The sequence below is a fragment of the Lepidochelys olivacea genome (assembly GCF_965140295.1).
Source record: "Lepidochelys olivacea isolate rLepOli2 genome assembly, chromosome: 5".
NCBI lineage: Eukaryota > Metazoa > Chordata > Testudines > Cheloniidae > Lepidochelys > Lepidochelys olivacea.
This window is the reverse complement of record NC_140415.1, coordinates 60,736,171-60,754,681: the sequence shown is the minus strand read 5'-3', so window position 1 is coordinate 60,754,681 and position 18,511 is coordinate 60,736,171. Positions and strand designations below refer to the sequence as shown.

The window sequence follows — 18,511 nt, the reverse complement described above, 5'->3', positions numbered from 1 at the left end:
GCAAACATCCATTTCCTGTTGAAATTGCTGACTTTAGAGAGGGAGTGTGTGTGTGTATATATATATATAGCTGCCCCATATACACACGCACACAAAGCTACAGAACATTTCACCGCTGTAGGCCACCAATATAAAGCAATATAGGCCTTACACCGCTGTAGGCCACCAGTATAAATTAAAAAAAAAAATGTTAAAAACCATTGATTGGCAAAGTCAAGTATCCTAGGGGAGGACATTACATACACTTTGCCAGTCAGTTACACAACTGTTTCAGGGAGAGCAGTGGGATAGTGAGTCTCAGCTTAAAACAGCAGTTACAGGCAGCATAGGAAAGAATATAGCTTTGGCATATTTATTTTTAAAAGCAGTGTGATGAATTTATGAGCCTTGGATCTGTCATATTAGATACCTGAATTCTATTCCCAGCCCTGCCTAAACTGACCTTGAGCAGCCTCTGTTATTGTATTATAAAAGGGATTAATAGTTGCATGTCACTAGGACTGGTGTATGAGACTTTGATCAGTACAGGGGTGGTGAACAGCACAGAAATATTAACGTCAATCATTATACAAAGTTAGACCAGAACCTATGGCCTACGTCAAAGGGGGTTTAATTGGGAGGTGGTGAGGGATGGAATACCCTAACCTCTCTCACTCTCTTGTGTAATGATTATACCTAAATTGCAGATAGGCGTGATAAGACTGCCAAATGTGTGTCAGCAATGCGAGCTTTGGATAGATCTGATACATCATAGGTATGATCCACTTCTGTGGATGCCCCCTGCAGGCAGATTTCTTCTGCCTGGAGCCCTATACCCAGGGTTTAATATGGTCCTTTTGAAAATGGGATTTAGGTACATAAGTCTCATAGACTCGTAAACTTTAAGGTCAGAAGGGACCATTTTGATCATGTAGTCTGACCTCCTACACATTTCAGGCCACAGAACCTCACCCACCCACTCCTGAAATAGACCCCAACCTCTGGCTGAGTTACTGAAGTACTTTTAAAGACGTCAAGTTACAGACAACTCACTGTTGACACTAGTTTAAACATGCAAGTGACCCATGCCCCATGCTGCAGAGGAAGGTGAAAACCTTCCATGGTCTCTGCCAATCTGACATGGGGGAATTCCTTCCTGACCCCAAATGTGTCAACCAGCTACAATCTGAGCATGTGGGCAAGACCCAGCAAGCAGATACCTGGGAAAGAATTCTCTGTAGAAACTCAGAGCCCTCCCCATCTAATGTCCTGTCTCTGGCCATTGGGGCTTTTTGCTACATGGCATCATAGGCAGTCCCGTTATACCATCCCCTCCATCAATATATCAAGCTCAGTCTTGAAGCCAGTTAGGTTCCCCCCCCCCAGCCCCCGAATGCTTCCCTTGGAAGGCTGTTCCAGAACTTCACTCCTCTGATGGTTAGAAACCTTTGCCTAATTTTGAGCCTAAAGTTGTTGATAAACTTGTTGTTTATATCCATTTGTTCTTGTGTTCACATTGGCACTTAACTTAAATAACTCCTCTACCTCCCTGGTATTCATCCATCTGATGTATTTATAGAGAGCAATCATATCTCCCTTCAACTTTCTTTTGGTTAGGCTAAAAAAGTCAAGCTCTTTGAGTCTGGTGTCGTAAGGTAGGTTTTCCATTCCTCAGATCATCCTAGTAGCCTTTCTCTGCAGCTGTTTCAGTTTGATTTAATCTTTCTTAAACATGGGACACCAGAATTGCACACTGTATTCTCCTTAGGTACTTTTGAAAATTGTACCCTAGTTGCATTAATGGTTGTTTGAATTTTTATTTGCTACCTTCCTATGAAGCAAGCAAGCTACTGCTGAAGGCAAGATACCAAAATTAGACAGTTCAGATATCTGATTTAATATAACAACTCCTGTCTTCTTATGAGCATAACATCTGACATTAATTGCATTAGTAAGTCAATTATATGTTATATTAGTACAGTGGTGGATTTCTCTCCCATCATCTGTTGCACACTGTCCTTGCAGGTTGTGATGAAATTCGTGTCATTTTCAAACGTAACTAGGGATTTTGATTGTCTCAGTTTTTAGGTGTCCAATTTCAGACACTTCCAAGACACTTTTGGTTTTCAGAAAGAGCTGAGCAATTCTCCTCTGACAATCAAGTTGCTACAATTTGAGCATCTAAATTCAGCAGTCACTTTTGAAAATTTAGGCAATTGAATTTCACTTGCTGACAATTATGAATTTCCTTCTCTAGCAACTCTTCAACTGAATAGGTATAGGGGCAAGTCATGTTCAGTTTACTCAACTTGCCATGATCAACAAACTAACTTTCCTTATTAAGTGGCATATACAAATATTATCATGTAGACATGTTATCTGGACACTTTAGGGACATAATTCTCATTTAACCCTACAAATCAAGAGTAACCCCACTGTATTCAAAGGAATTACAAGGATATAAAATGAAACTAAAATGGACAAGACAAGAATCAGTCTCTAGGTCAAAAGTGTAAACAAAAGATCATCCTAGGCCTTTAACGTTTCCAAAATGAATCTGTTTACTCTTTTTCTTTAGAAATAAAATTTTAAAAATTGTGAAAGAGAAACTAATTCATTTCAAAATTAATTTAATTGCTAATATGTCTTTATAAAACGTGAATGGGAAAATGGAATATTTAAATATGATTAGCAGTGACTGAAATTCCACTGCACCTGTTTAATAAAAAGAAGATGATCTATGCACAATAGTTTGTTTTCCCCCTTCATTTGGGATCCTATGGATTGTTCCCATTAGTAGGAGAAACATAGGGTGCAGTCAAGTGTTTCTTTGATTCAGTCCTGTTTTATTTACAAAGAATGTACTAAGTCCTGTTTGCCTGAAGATAGCAGGAATCAAACAGCAGGAGCAAGTTTCTTTGTTCACAGCTCCAAGCCCCTTTCTAGACAGCACTGAGCCTAAAATGTCTTAGACTTTTTTCAGGGCCAAGCTATCTCTGCTTTTCTGGTCTTGCTGCCTCTCTGTCCCAGACACCCAAACCTTCACAAAACAATACCTAGGGAAAACCTGCCCACGTGTGCCTTTATTTTGTGTGGTGAAAGGTGCCTGTGTTTTGGGTGGAGGCTGCTATTTTTTCAGCTACCTGATTCCACACAGTAGCTTAACTCTTTCTCACATTTATCCCCGTTGTTCCACCCATTCCACCCAATGAGGTTTAAACCAACTGATCCAAGATGGAGGTATTGTACCCTCCATCTTGGATTAAGACATCCAGATTGTGTTGAGAACGAGCTTTATCTTGACATGGTCAGCCTGTGCTAACCACTGTCCTGCTGTGATGTGGAACATCTCAGAGGGCTAACAATGAGACAGCCATCAACATTGAATTAATCTCCCTCATAGAAGCAATGGGTTTTCTACTGGTAGGCCACTGACTTTGAATGACTATACAACTCTGTTGAGGGAGGGTGTGGGGCTGGAACCTGGAATTCCCCTAGCTGAAACACATGGGCAAAAAAGGGTACAGAGACTTCTTTTAGAAAGGTGATGTATCTCTGAGCAAAGGGACCAGGCCACTATCACATGCAAGAAAAGCAATCTTAGGAAAGTGAAGGCAGGAAGGGCTGCCTACCCTAAGGACACTTATCAAACCCAGGATTCACAGAAGGAGTGAGATCAAACTTGGATTTGCTGTAGGGGAGGAGCTTACAAGCACATGGAGCTCAGACTGATGATTGTCGAGAGAGGGGACTGGACCAGATGTGTTACAGCTGTATGATAGTCTTTAATTACATGAACAAGTACTTTTTTCTTCTCCTTCATTCAGTGCACAGAATGGAGTTGTGCTGGGCTGTGAATCAGGGTTGTATAGTGAAGGAGGCTGTTGCCTGTAGCATCTTTGCCTCACTTGTTACAGAAGCTGGAAGGTGTGTAGCGAATGACACAGGAGACTGCAGGAAGGGAAAGGGTGGTCTCATAGTTAAGGCAGTTGAATGCATGAAGAACTGGATTCTATCCCTGCCTCTGCCACAGAATTCCCAAGTGACACTAATCGAATTACTTAAACCAAACATTTCACAGGTGGCCACTAATTGTGTGGTTGCCTGACTTGAGACCCAGGGGTCTGATTTGCAGAAATGCTGAGCACTCAGATCTACAGCTCAAGTCAATGGGAGCTGTTGTTTGAACAAATAAAGTGCTATTTAATGCTACGTTCTCTGAAAAATCAGGTCCTTGATGTCTTAAATTGGACTCCTGAAATTAGTGGACACTGTTGACCTTAATATCTGTCTCCCTCAGTTACCCATCTGGGATTCAGCTGGAGAACTGTGTCCAGTTTTGGGCAACACACTTTAAGAAAGAAATTAGAGGAAGTCCAGAGGAGAACAACAAAAATGATAGAGTTTTAGAGAACATGACCTATGAGGAAAGTTTAAAGAACAGGGACATGTTTATGAGAAGAGAAGCTTGGGGAAAAGAGGCGGTGGGAGGGAGAAAGACATGATATCAGTCTTCAAATATGTAAAAGGTTGTTACAAAGGGGATGGTGATCACTTTTCTCCATGTCCATGCGTGAACAATAAAAAGGAATTGGCTTAGTTTGCAGCAGCAAGATAGATTTAAGCTGACCTTAGGAAAAACTTTGTCTATAAGGATAGTTAAGCACTAGAACAGGTAACCTAGGGAAGTTGTGGAATCCTCATCATTGGAGCTTTTTCAGAACAGGTTAGACAAACACCTGTCAGGGATGGTCTAGATTTATTTATTCCTGCCTCAGTGTAGGGGGATGGACTAAATTACATCTTTGCAGTCCTTTCCAGCCTTACATTTCAATGATTCTATGAGTCCTCTCACAGCGGTGTTTGCAAATAAATTCATTAATGTTTGTGAAGCACTTAGATACTATAGTGATGAACACCATCTGAAAGCCCATGAGGAAATGAATAATTCTATCTTCAGAACAGGCTTTTAAATAGTGAGCAATAAATAAGGAATGGGACCACACATTGAACAACAAGAAGAAAATGAAATACTGAATAGCAGCTCATTAACTGACACCATTCATTCGGTGCACTGATTGAGGCAGATTCTTGTGGAAAAAAATGTGATCATATTATTAAAGACTGTATCATAAGGGGATCAAATTAAGGTTGAACCCGGCAACCGTAATTCTGACATTTCCTAACTTTTGAGTGCTTGACTTTGCAACCTTAATAATGTTTTAACCTAGTTTGTGTGTGTGATATTATGTATAACATAGTATTATACTATATAGTATTTTATATTTAATATAAAGAAGTGGGTGTACATAATTTAATATTTATGTATTCACATGTTGGTGGCTATTAGAGAATTCAGTTATTTTGATTAGTTGGTGATGAATTTCTGGTTGTGATATAAAAGATCTTCAATAACAATTGGAATTAAATGGCATATTCACAGTCTGCACAGTAGATATTTTGTTTATGTGGCACTTTTGTTAGATTTATTTTTTTTTTCATTTCTGAAAAGATAAACTGAAAAAACTTTTAGAATGAGTCAGCCATGGGTAAACAGTATTGCAGCCAGGTGTCAGGATAAGGGATATTTTGGACATAGTGTCAAAAAAGTGCTTGGAAAACAGAAGAGGATTCAAAATGCTTTTTAATTTAACATTTACTTCACAATCTTCCTCTGATCCCTTTTTTCCACTGTATCCCCTCTATATTTTCAACATCCATGAATTACAAGTTAATGTGATCATTTTTCAGTATTTAAATGTCTACCCATGTAATCTGTCTGTCTCTGCTAAAAGCATTTCTAATCCAGCATAAGGCACCAATTCTGCAATTGACCTGTGTAGGCGCATCCCTGCACCTGCACAGAGTCATTTATAGGATCGGGCCTGATATATTGCTGCCTTATATATTATAGATGTTTGCAATGTCAGTATTGCCAGTTGCTAAAAAATCATGGCTCTGTCCCTCAAAATAATAAGAATTGCTTGAAAAAACCCATGAGATTTTAAGAAAAATAAGTTTGGGTTTTTTTTTTTTATTTGTCTTCTGGTTTCTGAGTCATTAGGGTTCACATTTTCAAAGTTTTCTTCAACCATAAGGGCTAGAAACCTTTTAAAAAAATAAAATCTGAGACACTAACATAATCACATGACTTCAGGGGCTGATCATTTAACTAAAACATCGTATATCATGAGGTACACGATAAAATGCCAAGATTTGGCAGCATTGCTGCTTTTTTTTTTTAAAGAATACAGTATTTTGTGAGAGAAATGTCAGAAATTGTTCAAATACGTCATTTACACAGATGATTTCCTTCTTTGAATTCTCAGGGCCCAGTTTGCAAAACTTGGCACCCTTATTGCGGTAGCCTAATTTGTGTATGTAAATGCAGGTTTTGAATATTCTGATATTTTTAAAGTGTGTTTTAGTTGGCCATATTTGAACATATAAAACTAATATTTTAATAAAATCTCTTTATACATCCTGTTGTTTTAACACTGTTAAAAGATGCTTGGCACACGTTGACAATTTGCCATTTATCCACAGCAAATAAAACACGTATTCTAATTGCAAGAGCCTTTTGCCAATGTAATCCAGACAGAGCTATCAAGGAAAGAGCCTCCAATCCACACACCATCCTAGCCACTATGGATGTAGAAGCCCTCTACACCAACATGCCACACAAAGATGGACTACAAGCCATCAGGAACAGTATCCCCGATAATGTCACAGCAAACCTGCTGGCTGAAATTTGTGACTTTGTCCTCACCCATAACTATTTCACATTTGGGGACAATGTATACCTTCAAATCAGTGGCAATGCTATGGGTACCCGCATGGCCCCACAGTATGCCAACATTTTTATGGCTGACTTAGAACAACGTTTCCTCAGCTCTCGTCCCCTAATACCCCTACTCTACTTGCGCTACATTGATGACATCTTCATCATCTGGACCCATGGAAAAGAAGCCCTTGAGGAATTCCACCATGATTTCAACAATTTCCATCCCACCATCAACCTCAGCATGGACCAGTCCACACAACAGACCCACTTCCTGGACACTACGGTGCTAATAAGCGATGGTCACATAAACACCACCCTATACCGGAATCCTACTGACCGCTATTCCTACCTACATGCCTCCAGCTTTCATCCAGACCACACCACACGATCTATTGTCTACAGCCAAGCTCTACAATACAACCGCATTTGCTCCAACCCCTCAGCCAGAGACAAACACTTACAAGATCTCTATCAAGCATTCTTACAACTACAATACCCACCTGCTGAAGTGAAGAAACAGATTGACAGAGCCAGAAGAGTACCCAGAAGTCACCTACTAGAGGACAGGCCCAACACAGAAAATAACAGAATGCCACTAGCCATCACGTTCAGCCCCCAACTAAAACCTCTCCAACGCATCATCAAGGATCTACAACCTATTCTGAAGGACGACCCATCACTCTCACAGATCTTGGGAGACAGGGCAGTCCTTGCTTACAGACAGCCCCCCAACCTGTAGCAAATACTCACCAGCAACCACACACCACACAACAGAACCACTAACCCAGGAACCTATCCTTGCAACAAAGCCTGTTGTCAACTGTGTCCACATGTCTATTTAGGGGACACCATCATAGGGCCTAATCACATCAGCCATACTATCAGAGGTTCATTCACCTGCACATCTATCAAAGTGATATATGCCATCATGTGCCAGCAATGCCCCTCTGTCATGTACATTGGTCAAACTGGACAGTCTCTACCTAAAAGAATAAATGGACACAAATCAGACGTCAAGAATTATAACATTCAAAAACCAGTTGGAGAACACTTCAATCTCTTTGGTCACTCGATTACAGACCTAAAAGTTGCCATCCTCCAACAAAAAAACTTCAAAAACAGACTCCAACGAGAGACTGTTGAATTGGAATTAATTTGCAAACTGGATACAATTAACTTAGGCTTGAATAGAGACTGGAAGTGGATGGGTCATTACACAAAGTAAAACTATCCCCCCCCCACCTACTGTTCCTCACATGTTCTTGTCAACTGCTGGAAATGGCCCACCTTGATTATCACTACAAAAGTTCCTCCACCCCCACCTCCGCTCTCCTGCTGTAATAGCTCACCTTACCTGATCACTCTTGTTACAGTGTGTATGGTAACACCCATTGTTTCATGTTTTCTGTGTATTGTGACAGGGTCGGACCAGATTGCTATAGGAGAGTAATGTTATTAGTTTAAGATACACAAGGAAAATTACCCCTGCAGAAAGGAGGTGAGATGCATGTATCTATAGGAGAGTAATAGAAGGCAGATATATTAGCCCCAGGCTCAGTAGGTCCCTTTTCCCTGGGTAAGGTAACAAGGAAGGTTCCAGAACAATCAGGAACCTTCTGGAGACAATTAAGACAGGCTGATTAGAACACCTGCAGCCAATCAAGAAGCTGCTAGAATCAATTAAGGCAGGCTAATCAGGGCACCTGGGTTTTAAAAAGGAGCTCACTTCAGTTTGTGGTGTGTGTGTGAGGAGCTGGGAGCAAGAGGAGCTGAGAGTGAGAACGCAGACTGTTGGAGGACTGAGGTGTACAAGCATTATCAGACACCAGGAGGAAGGTCCTATGGTGAGGATAAAGAAGGTGTTGGGAGGAGGCCATGGGAAGTAGCCCCGGGAGTTGTAGCTGTCACACAGCTGTTCCAGGAGGCACTCTAGATAGCTGCATTCCACAGGGCCCTGCGCTGGAACCCGTAGTAGAGGGCGGGCCCGGGTTCCCCCAAATCCCCCCAACTCCTGGTCAGACACAGGAGGAGTCGACCTGGACTGTGGGTTCAGAAAAACGGCCAAGCTGAGGGCTGCCGTGAAGCTCCAAGGTGAGCAAATCCGCCAATAAGCGCAAGACCCACCAAGGTAGAGTAGGAACTTTGTCACAGGACATAAAATCTCCGCAATGTATTTTCCACTGCATGCATCCGATGAAGTGAGCTGTAGCTCACGAAAACTTATGCTCAAATAAATTTGGTAGTCTCTAAGGTGCCACAAGTACTCCTTTTCTTTTTGCGGATACAGACTAACACGGCTGCTACTCTGAAACCTATTTTAATACAGTTTCCCTGTAATCTACTGTATCTCAAAATGTAGTTATTTAATCTGAATTAACACCATGCCACATCTGTTTCTCTGTCTCATTTTCTTTTCTGTGGCCTGAAAAGCTATTGCATTTTTCTGCTGTTAGTTCAAAGATGTCAGCTACAACTTCTTATTGATTTTTCTTATTCTTTGTCTACTGAATTTAACATTTATATATTCTGCAAATCTCTATCTCTGGTAATCAAAGAAAATACTTGTTAAAATATCTGACAAAGGTATGACTCTAAAGCCAATTGAGATCTCTTTTACTTTTAATTTACCTTCATCATAAAAAGATTTCTGATCATATCAAGGTCATTTTGTTACTTGCATTTTTGCATCTTTATATTATAATTGTTTCCTTCTGCAGAAATAAATGCTGTAACCTTGAATGAAGCAGTTACTAATAATGTTACACTAAGCAAATAAATGTCAGGAATGAACCAGTCTTGACTGCCTAATATAAGCTTCTATAGTATTCATGTATAATGCTCTAATCATTGGCGCAAAACATCCAATTAATTTGCTTTCCCTACATGTTTTTACTGGCCAAGATGCATAAGGGAGTAGTGTGCTCAGTCATAATCATGCTCCACAAAGACTGGAAATGTTCCCTTTGAGCTTCCAATCATTAGGTCAGCTGAAGTGAAGACAAGCCCATTGACAAGTGAGAATGGCAATCATTTATTTTCTATTGATGGGTTGCGACAAATCATGTCGGAGCAGTGGCTGCATACTGTGGGGCTCCATGAAGGAAGATTGTGATGGGCAGAGATGAAACCCTTCACAGCTCATTTAGTCCAAATGTAGCCACCTGGGTGGTGAATCAGTTCAACATACCAGCCCAAGCATTCCTGCACAAAATTAGATCGCTAACAGGCAAACCATATAGGGGTTCCTAGAAGGCATTAATCAACACGGTTGAGCTGTCAAAATGCAGAATTCAAAATTAGGAAACACAAGAAGGGTTAAAATGTGGCAATTTTGTCATAAATTCAAGAATTTAATTACTATCACACAATTCCAGGTTCAGTAAGGGTCTTGGAAGAAAAATGATGAACTTTAAACTGGCAAAGTGAAGAATTACCTCTGCTGAAAATACCCTAAGATTTTTACAAATGTTAATTAGTAAAAGCAGCATGAAGATTTATTTAAACTTGGGCACACCCCCTTCAACTATCAGCTGACAGGTCAAATTAAATTTATGTGCTTCTTACCGCTGCACAGCACACTTCATCTTATTTAAATTTATTTTTCCAGTGATGTGCTTAGCATCTGACATCTCATGCTGTTTCAGAATACCGACAGTTATTTTATTTTGCAGAATATTACAAACTTGCCCAGCTTTTTGGCTGAACTCTACTTTTTTGTAGAAGAGATTTCACAGGCATACTGAGGTTTGGACCTCACTGTTTAATAGGCATTTTCTTTATATGTGTGATTTTCTTCTAAGAGAAAACTGTTGTCTATATTTAGGGCCAGATTCTCTTTTGTACTCTGGCCTCTTGCCAAAGAGATACAACCAGATTTGTTATGCTCAGCAGATGTATTGTACTTTAGGGCTCTTTCCTAGCTTGCGTGAGTTAGAGTACCTGGAGAATTAGGGAGCCTAAATTGACTCCTTGGCAGCATTCCTCCTTCCCATTCCCGTTCACCTCCCTGCGCACACGTACACACACCAATCATCACTCACCTTGGTAAAGCGGAGAATCTGTCTTTTTTCTTTTTAAAGTCTTCGATGCATATAACAACTCCAAAATGTATCAAAGTTTCTAAAGCCATTAAATATACAGTGTATTTGGAATAAGAGCTGTGACAGTATAATCACAGTGTTTTTATTACATTGAGTCACTGGCTTTCTGATGACTGGCAAAACAGGTATTAACTTTACACAGCCATGGCATGTGTTTTTCATCTCACAGCCCTGTCACACATTCCCACATGTGTGTCATGTTCCCCTGTAAGGGCTGTTCTCCACAGAATATAAAAGCCTCCTTCTGCTACAGGTTGTTTCTTTTACTCAAGTGGAAGAGTTCTGTGCTGTAGAGCTGAAGGTACTGGGTTAAAACTCTGATGGCCCCCAACCTGGGAAAAATCATTTGTGCTTGTATAATTAAAGCCTATGCATAATATGGTGAAATTAAAGTTGGAGTGTGCTATACTAAAAAAATGTTTGCACGGTATCATCTAACAAATCAATATTCTTGTTGTCTCATAAGAGAATTGAGTCTAGGAATCTTATATCTATTAATATGAAAATCATATGATTTAAACTAGCTTAGCTATTTAATTCTTAGATTAGTGAATACGCATATCTGTATAAGGTTTATGAATCATGGATTTATTTCTCCCCAGTCTTTTTAAAATGATTATTGTACTTTAAGAAAACTTGTATTAGAGGTTGAAAGTGCTAAGAGTATCATGCTGTTTCAGCTGATCTTGAAAGTTCCTTGTTTGTTATATTTCTTCACAAGATTTATGTAAAAAAAGAGAAGAGAAGAGTTAGCAGCCAACATAGGTTATTATCATAATGCATACAATACAGAGGCATGTTTATTACATTTAATATCCCAAGTAATCTGTGAGAATAGGCAATCATTTCATTATATTTTTTAAGACTGTCAAATTTCCATTAAAGGGACATCTCCTGCATTGTGGAAACAGTTGAAAAGTACAATGTTTTAAGAGGTTAAATGTGTTATAGGATTATCTTTCCATGTGCAGACATATTATGACACAAGTACTGGTGGTTCATGCATTCTGTTTAATATCTATTTTAGTAGGTATGTTTTTCCTTGATTTTTTTTTTAAAGCACATCTAGTAGAAGCATATTATGAAAGTACTGCAGCCTGGTTGCAAGTCTATATCTTTTGTGCACTGTTTTCCTTCAGGTATTATATTCATATTGGAAAAATAATGATTGAATCTTTCTAAATAATTCATTATACTTGGCATTTCAAAACTTTATTTTTGTTTGGGATTATTTTGTCCTCTAAGGTAAAATGACAAGGTAAAAACATCTTGCATAAAAACCAAGATCATCACTCTTTTTCACTGCCTATCAACCCCTTTGTGCTTAACCAAGCATTTATTTATTAGTTCTTAATGGGAAGGTCTACAAGGTTACTACACCTGAGAGAAAAATCTGTAAGACAGGCTTTCTAATTAATCACTAGGAGGGTTCAAGAAGGTCTAGTTATTTCTGTGTACAGAAGAATTTATGAAGTCTACTACAAGTGTTCATCGCTAAAACTGCAGCTAACATTTTGTTTCTTTGAGATACTGTACAGTGATAACTCTTGTGTGTAAACTGTGACAGATGTAACAATATCCTGCAATATCTGGACAAATCTTGTTGAACTAAAGTTAAGTATTTTAGGAATACATTTTAAAAAAATGCAAATTTTTATATACCATTGAGGTATTGCATATATCTCCAATTGGAAGGGGGACCAGAGCCCTCTAGGAACTAAGAACAATTGGGGGTGGTTAGGAAAATTCATTCAGGTTGTAACACCTGAGGACTACCATCACCTGGAGAGAGGCTTGCATACACTGGTTCAAACTGAATTCTCCAAGAGTCTAGGGTTGCCAACCCTCTTGGTTTTGCCGGGAGTTTCCCGGAATCATGCGCTATCTCCCGGAGGCTACTGACGCCAAACCAGGAGATTTTAGGCTCTGAAAGTCTGGCGGCGCAGCTGGGCTAAGGCAGGCTCCTTTCCTGCCCGGGCCCCACACCGCTCCTGGCTGGCATGTCCCTGCAGACCCTGGGTGGGAGGGCCCCGGCAGCTCCGTGTGTTGCCCCCATCCTAAGTGCTGACTCCGCAGCACCCATTGGCCTAGGGGCTGCAAGGATGTGCCAGCCACTTCTGAGACCGGCGTGGGGCCAAGGCAGGCAGGGAGCCTACCTTAGCCCTGCTGTATCACCGACTTGGAGCTGCCTGAGGTAAGCGCCTCCTGGCCGAAGCTTACATCCTGCATCCTCTGTGGAACCCCAACCCCAGCCCGGAACCTCCTCCTTCACCCAAACTCCCTCCCAGAGCCCGCACCCCTTCCTACACCCCAGCCCTGAGCCCCCTCCAGCACCCAAACTCCCTCCCAGACTTTGCACCCTGCAGCCCCTCCTGTATCCCAACCCCCTGCGCCAGGCTCAGCCCGGAGCTCCCTTCCACGCTCCGAACCTCTTACCCCCAGCCCAGAGCCCACACCCCCTCCCACATCCCAAACCCCTTCCCCAGCCCAGTGAAAGTGAGTGAGGGTGGGGGAAAGTAAGCAACGGGGGGAGGGGGAATGGAGTGAGCAGGGCAGGGCCTCAGGGAAGGAGTGGGGTAGGATGTGGAACAAGGGTGTTTGGGTTTGTGTGATTAGACAGTTGGCAACCCTACCAGGGATCAACAGACAAAGAAAGCGTTTTGGGGTAAATTTCCTGAGTAAAAACTGACTCAGGGACTTCTATGATCCAGCAAATAGACAGGACTTCTGGACAAAAGGGCCCAAATCCTTTGGGAGGTCTTGGAAGATCTTTTACCCGCAGAGGTCCCAACAAGACTTGGATGGCTTGTTCTGAGCAGAAGCTGTGATGAACTTATGACCACAGGAAAAACCTCTTTGTGAGGTGTGAAGGTCTAATCATCAACCAAAGCCCTTGTTGGAGTGAGGAGGTGATCTCTAGTGATCTTATTAGCATGCATGTAGAGTCTTTTATTGTTTTTAATATGTTTTCTCTATAATGCTTTCACCTTAATAATAAAAATGGTTACTTAGAAAGAATTCTGGTAACTTATAACTGTTGACAATTATACTGTCTACCATGTCAGAGAAGAGAAGCAAAGCAAGCTTTCTAGCCTTCTTTTGCTGGGGATGTTACAGTATAGTCAGAGGACTATGCAGCTTGTAAATGCCCTGGTCAGAAAGAAGAGAGACATGGGTCTCTGCCCCAAAAGAGGTGATGGCTGAGAACCCAGGAGTCTAGAATGGGTGCCCCTGTTGGACCACAGAGAGGAAAAACAGCTGCAGTTACCCTGAACTGTGACACATAAACTCTTGTCATTGTGTGCAAACACACATACAAAGCTGTGGAGAGACTTATCCGGCATATTGTCAGTTTGTCCATATACCATCCAGGAAGGGAATGGTGGGAAGAAAGGGAGAAGAAAAGGAAATGGGGAATATTTAGGGGCTAAATTCACACTCTGAGTGGGGATGAAAGAATAACTTCAGGGAAAATGCACTCAACAGAAACCGTATTCAGTATGGCTTCCTTGATAGCACAAGTTGAACTTTATTTTGATTTAGTTGGGAAACCAGTTTCTGTCCATATTGGAAAACCTGAGCTTATTTTAACAAGACCGATCAAAGCACATTTTTGGGCCTTGGCTGACCCACTAGAGTGGGTCACCCCCATTGACTTCTATATTTGGGGGGCAGCTCTAGTCAGGCTAATGGGGCTGTGTGGGGGGAGCAAATGCCACGCCTGCCAGAGGCTTGCAGTTTGCGGGGGAATACCTCCCGCAACTGTAAACTACATCCATGGTCACCCCTGTAGTGTAAGGCCAGGGAAAGCTCTCTCTCTCCTGTTGGAGCATAAGCACCATCAAGGTTTGGGAAAGCTGAAAGAAAGACACCCCCCTCCTTTTAATGTGCTGGGACATTGGAGGAAAGTTCTGAGAAAGCAATATCCCTTCTCCACTCCACTGCCCATCCACTGAAGCATGGTCATCTGTAGGGGAAGCCTTTGTTGCACACCACCATCAGCAGGAATAGGGAGAAAGTCTTCATTCTGGGACACCATCATCCATGGTAGAGTAGTCCAAAAAAGCTCCCCCTACTCACTGTGGCAATGTAATTTGGGGGTTGGGGAAGGCATCTCAAGGGAGTCCCCTGCTGGGATATTACTGCCTCTGCTCAATATCTCTTTCTTTATCCTGTCTCAACAGAGGTGCAGTAGGGAGCTTTTCACAGCATTGACTACTGCTAAGAACCCTGGATCTGCACATGCTTTGATGAGCCCTATAGCTTTGGCTCCAGAATGAGGCTCAGTATATCACTCTTAATGAGTGGAGATAGGGGCTAAACATGCTCAGAACAGATTCTCTTTCTCTTTCCCTGTTGTAGTCTCTCCTAAATTACAGCTTCCTACATTGTGTAGTATGCTAGCTTTGGTCTTGCATTTTAAGTGAAAAATCCTGTACATATAATGTGTATATAATAAATCATAGCAGGCAATACAGCAAGTATCTGAGTAGGTTTTCATGACTACAGTACCATTTTTGCTGCTGAATTCTTTTGTGTTTGGAAATCCCTGAATGTAAAATAGCCCAATAATAATTTGTTTAAAAATGTAATATTTCTTTTATACTGTATTTTCACTCAAGTATCAATTATAGATAATAAAATCATTTTCCTGTCCATAGTTATGCAACTATTTGCAGCTCATTTACATGCCAGATATATTTTAAAGAATAAGTATCTGAAAGCTGTCTTAGTGGTGCAGCAGCACATTTAAGTGATGTAGAAGAGACATCAGAAAGCTCCCTTCCTTGGTGTTTTCAAATCTCAACAATATGGAGATTTATTCATCTCCAGGAGAGGATGTAGTCTTCACCTTGCCTAAGAACCATTTGCCAACCTCCTTAGAAGCTATAATCTCTGCAATATTGGCCTTTTTTTATTCCAGACGTGAGAAACCATGGATGGCACCACACCAAAATTTCATCCAATGAATATCTCCAAATAAGATAAGCTTGAAAGTTTCAGATTGTACAGAACTTGATTTTACGTATAAGACCTTGGTAAATAGGTCCAGCATGGCCAATTTTTAAGTCTACTTATCTTTTTTATAAGTAATTTCATATTCTTTATCTAAATAACGTTTCACTGTCGTGGGTTTGGAAGTCAAGCTGGGAAGAATGGCCCAATTAACGTATTAATCATGGCTTGCTTAATAAAGCATGCTAAAGTAATTGTTTTCAATTTGTTAAGAACTGATAATGGTCATTAATGTGATAGTTGAAGGGGAGAAAGAAAAGGGGCGCTGGCATAAAATGGATGACTGAGGCCTTGTCTACACTACAGGGAAGATCGAGCTAAGTTGCACAACTTCAGCTACATGAATAGCATAACTCAAATTGACATAGCTTAGATCTACTTACCACAGGGTCCACACTACGCTATGTCAACAGGAGACGCTCTCCCGTCTACTCCCTTTGCACTTCTCATTCAGGTGGAGTAAGCAGTTGACGGGAGAGCAATCTGCTGTCGATTTAGTGGGTCTTCACTAGACATGCTAAATCAACTACCGATGCCCCGGTAAGTGTAGACAAGCCCTCTAGATATTCCCAGGGAATATTGCCTAATATTATGCATGTCTGGAAGGGGAAAAATTATAAGCAGCTGAAATTGATATTTTTAAACTAATGGTTTTATGTTGCCTACACAGATCAGATCCATAGTCTTAGGTGCATGTGGGTGTTCCTTTTGCCAGTACCCTCTCAAAAAACTTTGGTGGTTGGGAGGTGGGACATATACTAGCTCCATTATTGTACAGAAAGCTCGACTGAAGGTGTTATAAGGAATTGAAGCCCTGTCCTGCCACTCACTTCTTTCCCTTGCTCAGATCATGTAGTCAGAACCCATGTAACTTCTTTCCTCTGTTTTTTGTCAGCTGTTTCCCCCCCCATTTTGATTGTACTCTAATTGTCTATAATAGTCAGTGAAAAGTTGTGCAGTTACTTGGTGTAAATTTGTGCCACTGTGCAGTTTTTCTTTTTTCTTGATGCTGTTTCACTATCAAGTTCTGCCTTTCAAAAGGCAGATCATTTACATGTTTTGTTTCTGAGGTAACCCAGAACTATTGCCAGCAGTCATTCTCATAGTCACTTCAGCAACGCTGCTATATTTGAGACATCATAAGCAGCTACAAAGAAGTGCTTAGCTACATTAGGTTAGGGTTCAGGATGTTTCCTGGTCATGGCAAAAGGTCTTCTAATCAGTGTTGACACCAAGGCTGATCAGCCCATATTGCCCACGCAGACCCTAGAACATAGCTTCTATAAATATAAAGTGAGACCAAGAGGATGTAATTCTGGACTTGAAACCCAAGGTAGAGGTGGTCAGGTTTAAGGGATGATGGTAGAAATACACATGAAACTAGACGTACCAGAAATAACCTCAGTCCCTATCTCACATAGCAGTGAGGCTGAGTCCTCTTTCTAGCTGTCCCTGTTCAAGGGAGTAAAGGTGAAGCAAGCTTGTTGCAGTGGACTCAGTAGTCCATGAATGGCACAGAATTTTGCTTCCAAATTCAGTCTTAATTTGTTACTTCAATCTTTGTTTAATACCCAGTTCTGCTACCTTTACTCACGTTTAGCAATACCTTCCCCCACAAATAGTCCCACTGAAATTAAAAGCCCATTACATAGCAAAATCTTATATTATGAACATTGCCTTTTGTAGACTTTAAAAAAACCTCTATCTGTGTCTAGCCTTCTCTTTTCCTCACAATACTAAAAGCACTTCTCCTCAGCAGTACCTCCAAAAAAATTTGGCGTTTCTAGGCCTGTCTAGAGGTATGTTGAGTCACAAAAAGCATTACATAATTTTTAATGTACATTCTCAGAAGAACTATAGTAGAGATTTTCAAAGCCACCTACACTATTTGGGCACCCAGACTCCTTTTAAAATTAATGAGAAATGGGCAACCAAATGCCTTCAGTAGCTTTGAAAATCTCAACCCATAACTTTGACTCCTTGTCTAAGTTTTGCTATCCTTTCCAGAAAAACTGTACCCTTCGATATGATTTGGTATGTAAAATCTCAGTAAGATTGGCTTCTTTATAGAGACATTTGTGCTGGAAATAAAGCTGGTAATGGAGAGCTAGCTTCAACCTTAAGTATGGAGTATCTGCCACTGCTCCATAATTAGGCTTTAATTCTTACAGAAACTTCCATTAATTGGATTTTTCACAGAACTTTTTTTGTTTGATTTAAAGTACCACGTAGATTAGTTATAGAAACTTCATTTAAATATGGATTTAATTAGAAATGTTTTATAATTTTAATGAGTCTTAAAAGTCTTTTGATGAGCAGTCTGTGTAATTATGGTATTTAAAATGATTGGATAAATGCATACTTTATAATTTACCTTTCTCGCAACTGTGTTTTCATGTAGGTTATTTTTAACATGAAGAATTGTTTCATTTGTGTCAGCCTACCCTCCCCCTCCTTCCAGAAAATGTTTTATCTCTGAAATAAAATTAAATATGCATGATATTAGTAGTATTGGATAAAATTGTAACAGTACAGTTAAATCAATCAAAAATAGGAAAATTATTTTGTTTTTGTTAGCGAAGAGACTAAATTGTTAATTTGTTATCCAGAAGTAAATTACAGACTAGCATTG

At 40.5% G+C, this 18,511-nt stretch overlaps 1 protein-coding gene across 12 annotated transcripts in view; it reads left to right on the top strand.

Annotated features, from left to right (window-relative positions):
* Positions 1 to 18,511, top strand: part of KIAA0825 — a 417,931-nt gene that overhangs the window by 347,293 nt on the left and 52,127 nt on the right. The window contains exon 21 of one of the 12 annotated variants that reach the window (XM_084628506.1): positions 6,526 to 9,173. The exons of the other annotated variants lie outside the window; for them this stretch is intronic. Coding sequence (XP_084484632.1) covers positions 6,526 to 6,532 — 7 coding nt within the window. The 3' untranslated portion in view covers positions 6,533 to 9,173. Of the gene's footprint in view, positions 1 to 6,525; positions 9,174 to 18,511 lie in introns of those variants that run through there. 12 annotated transcript variants of the gene reach the window in all.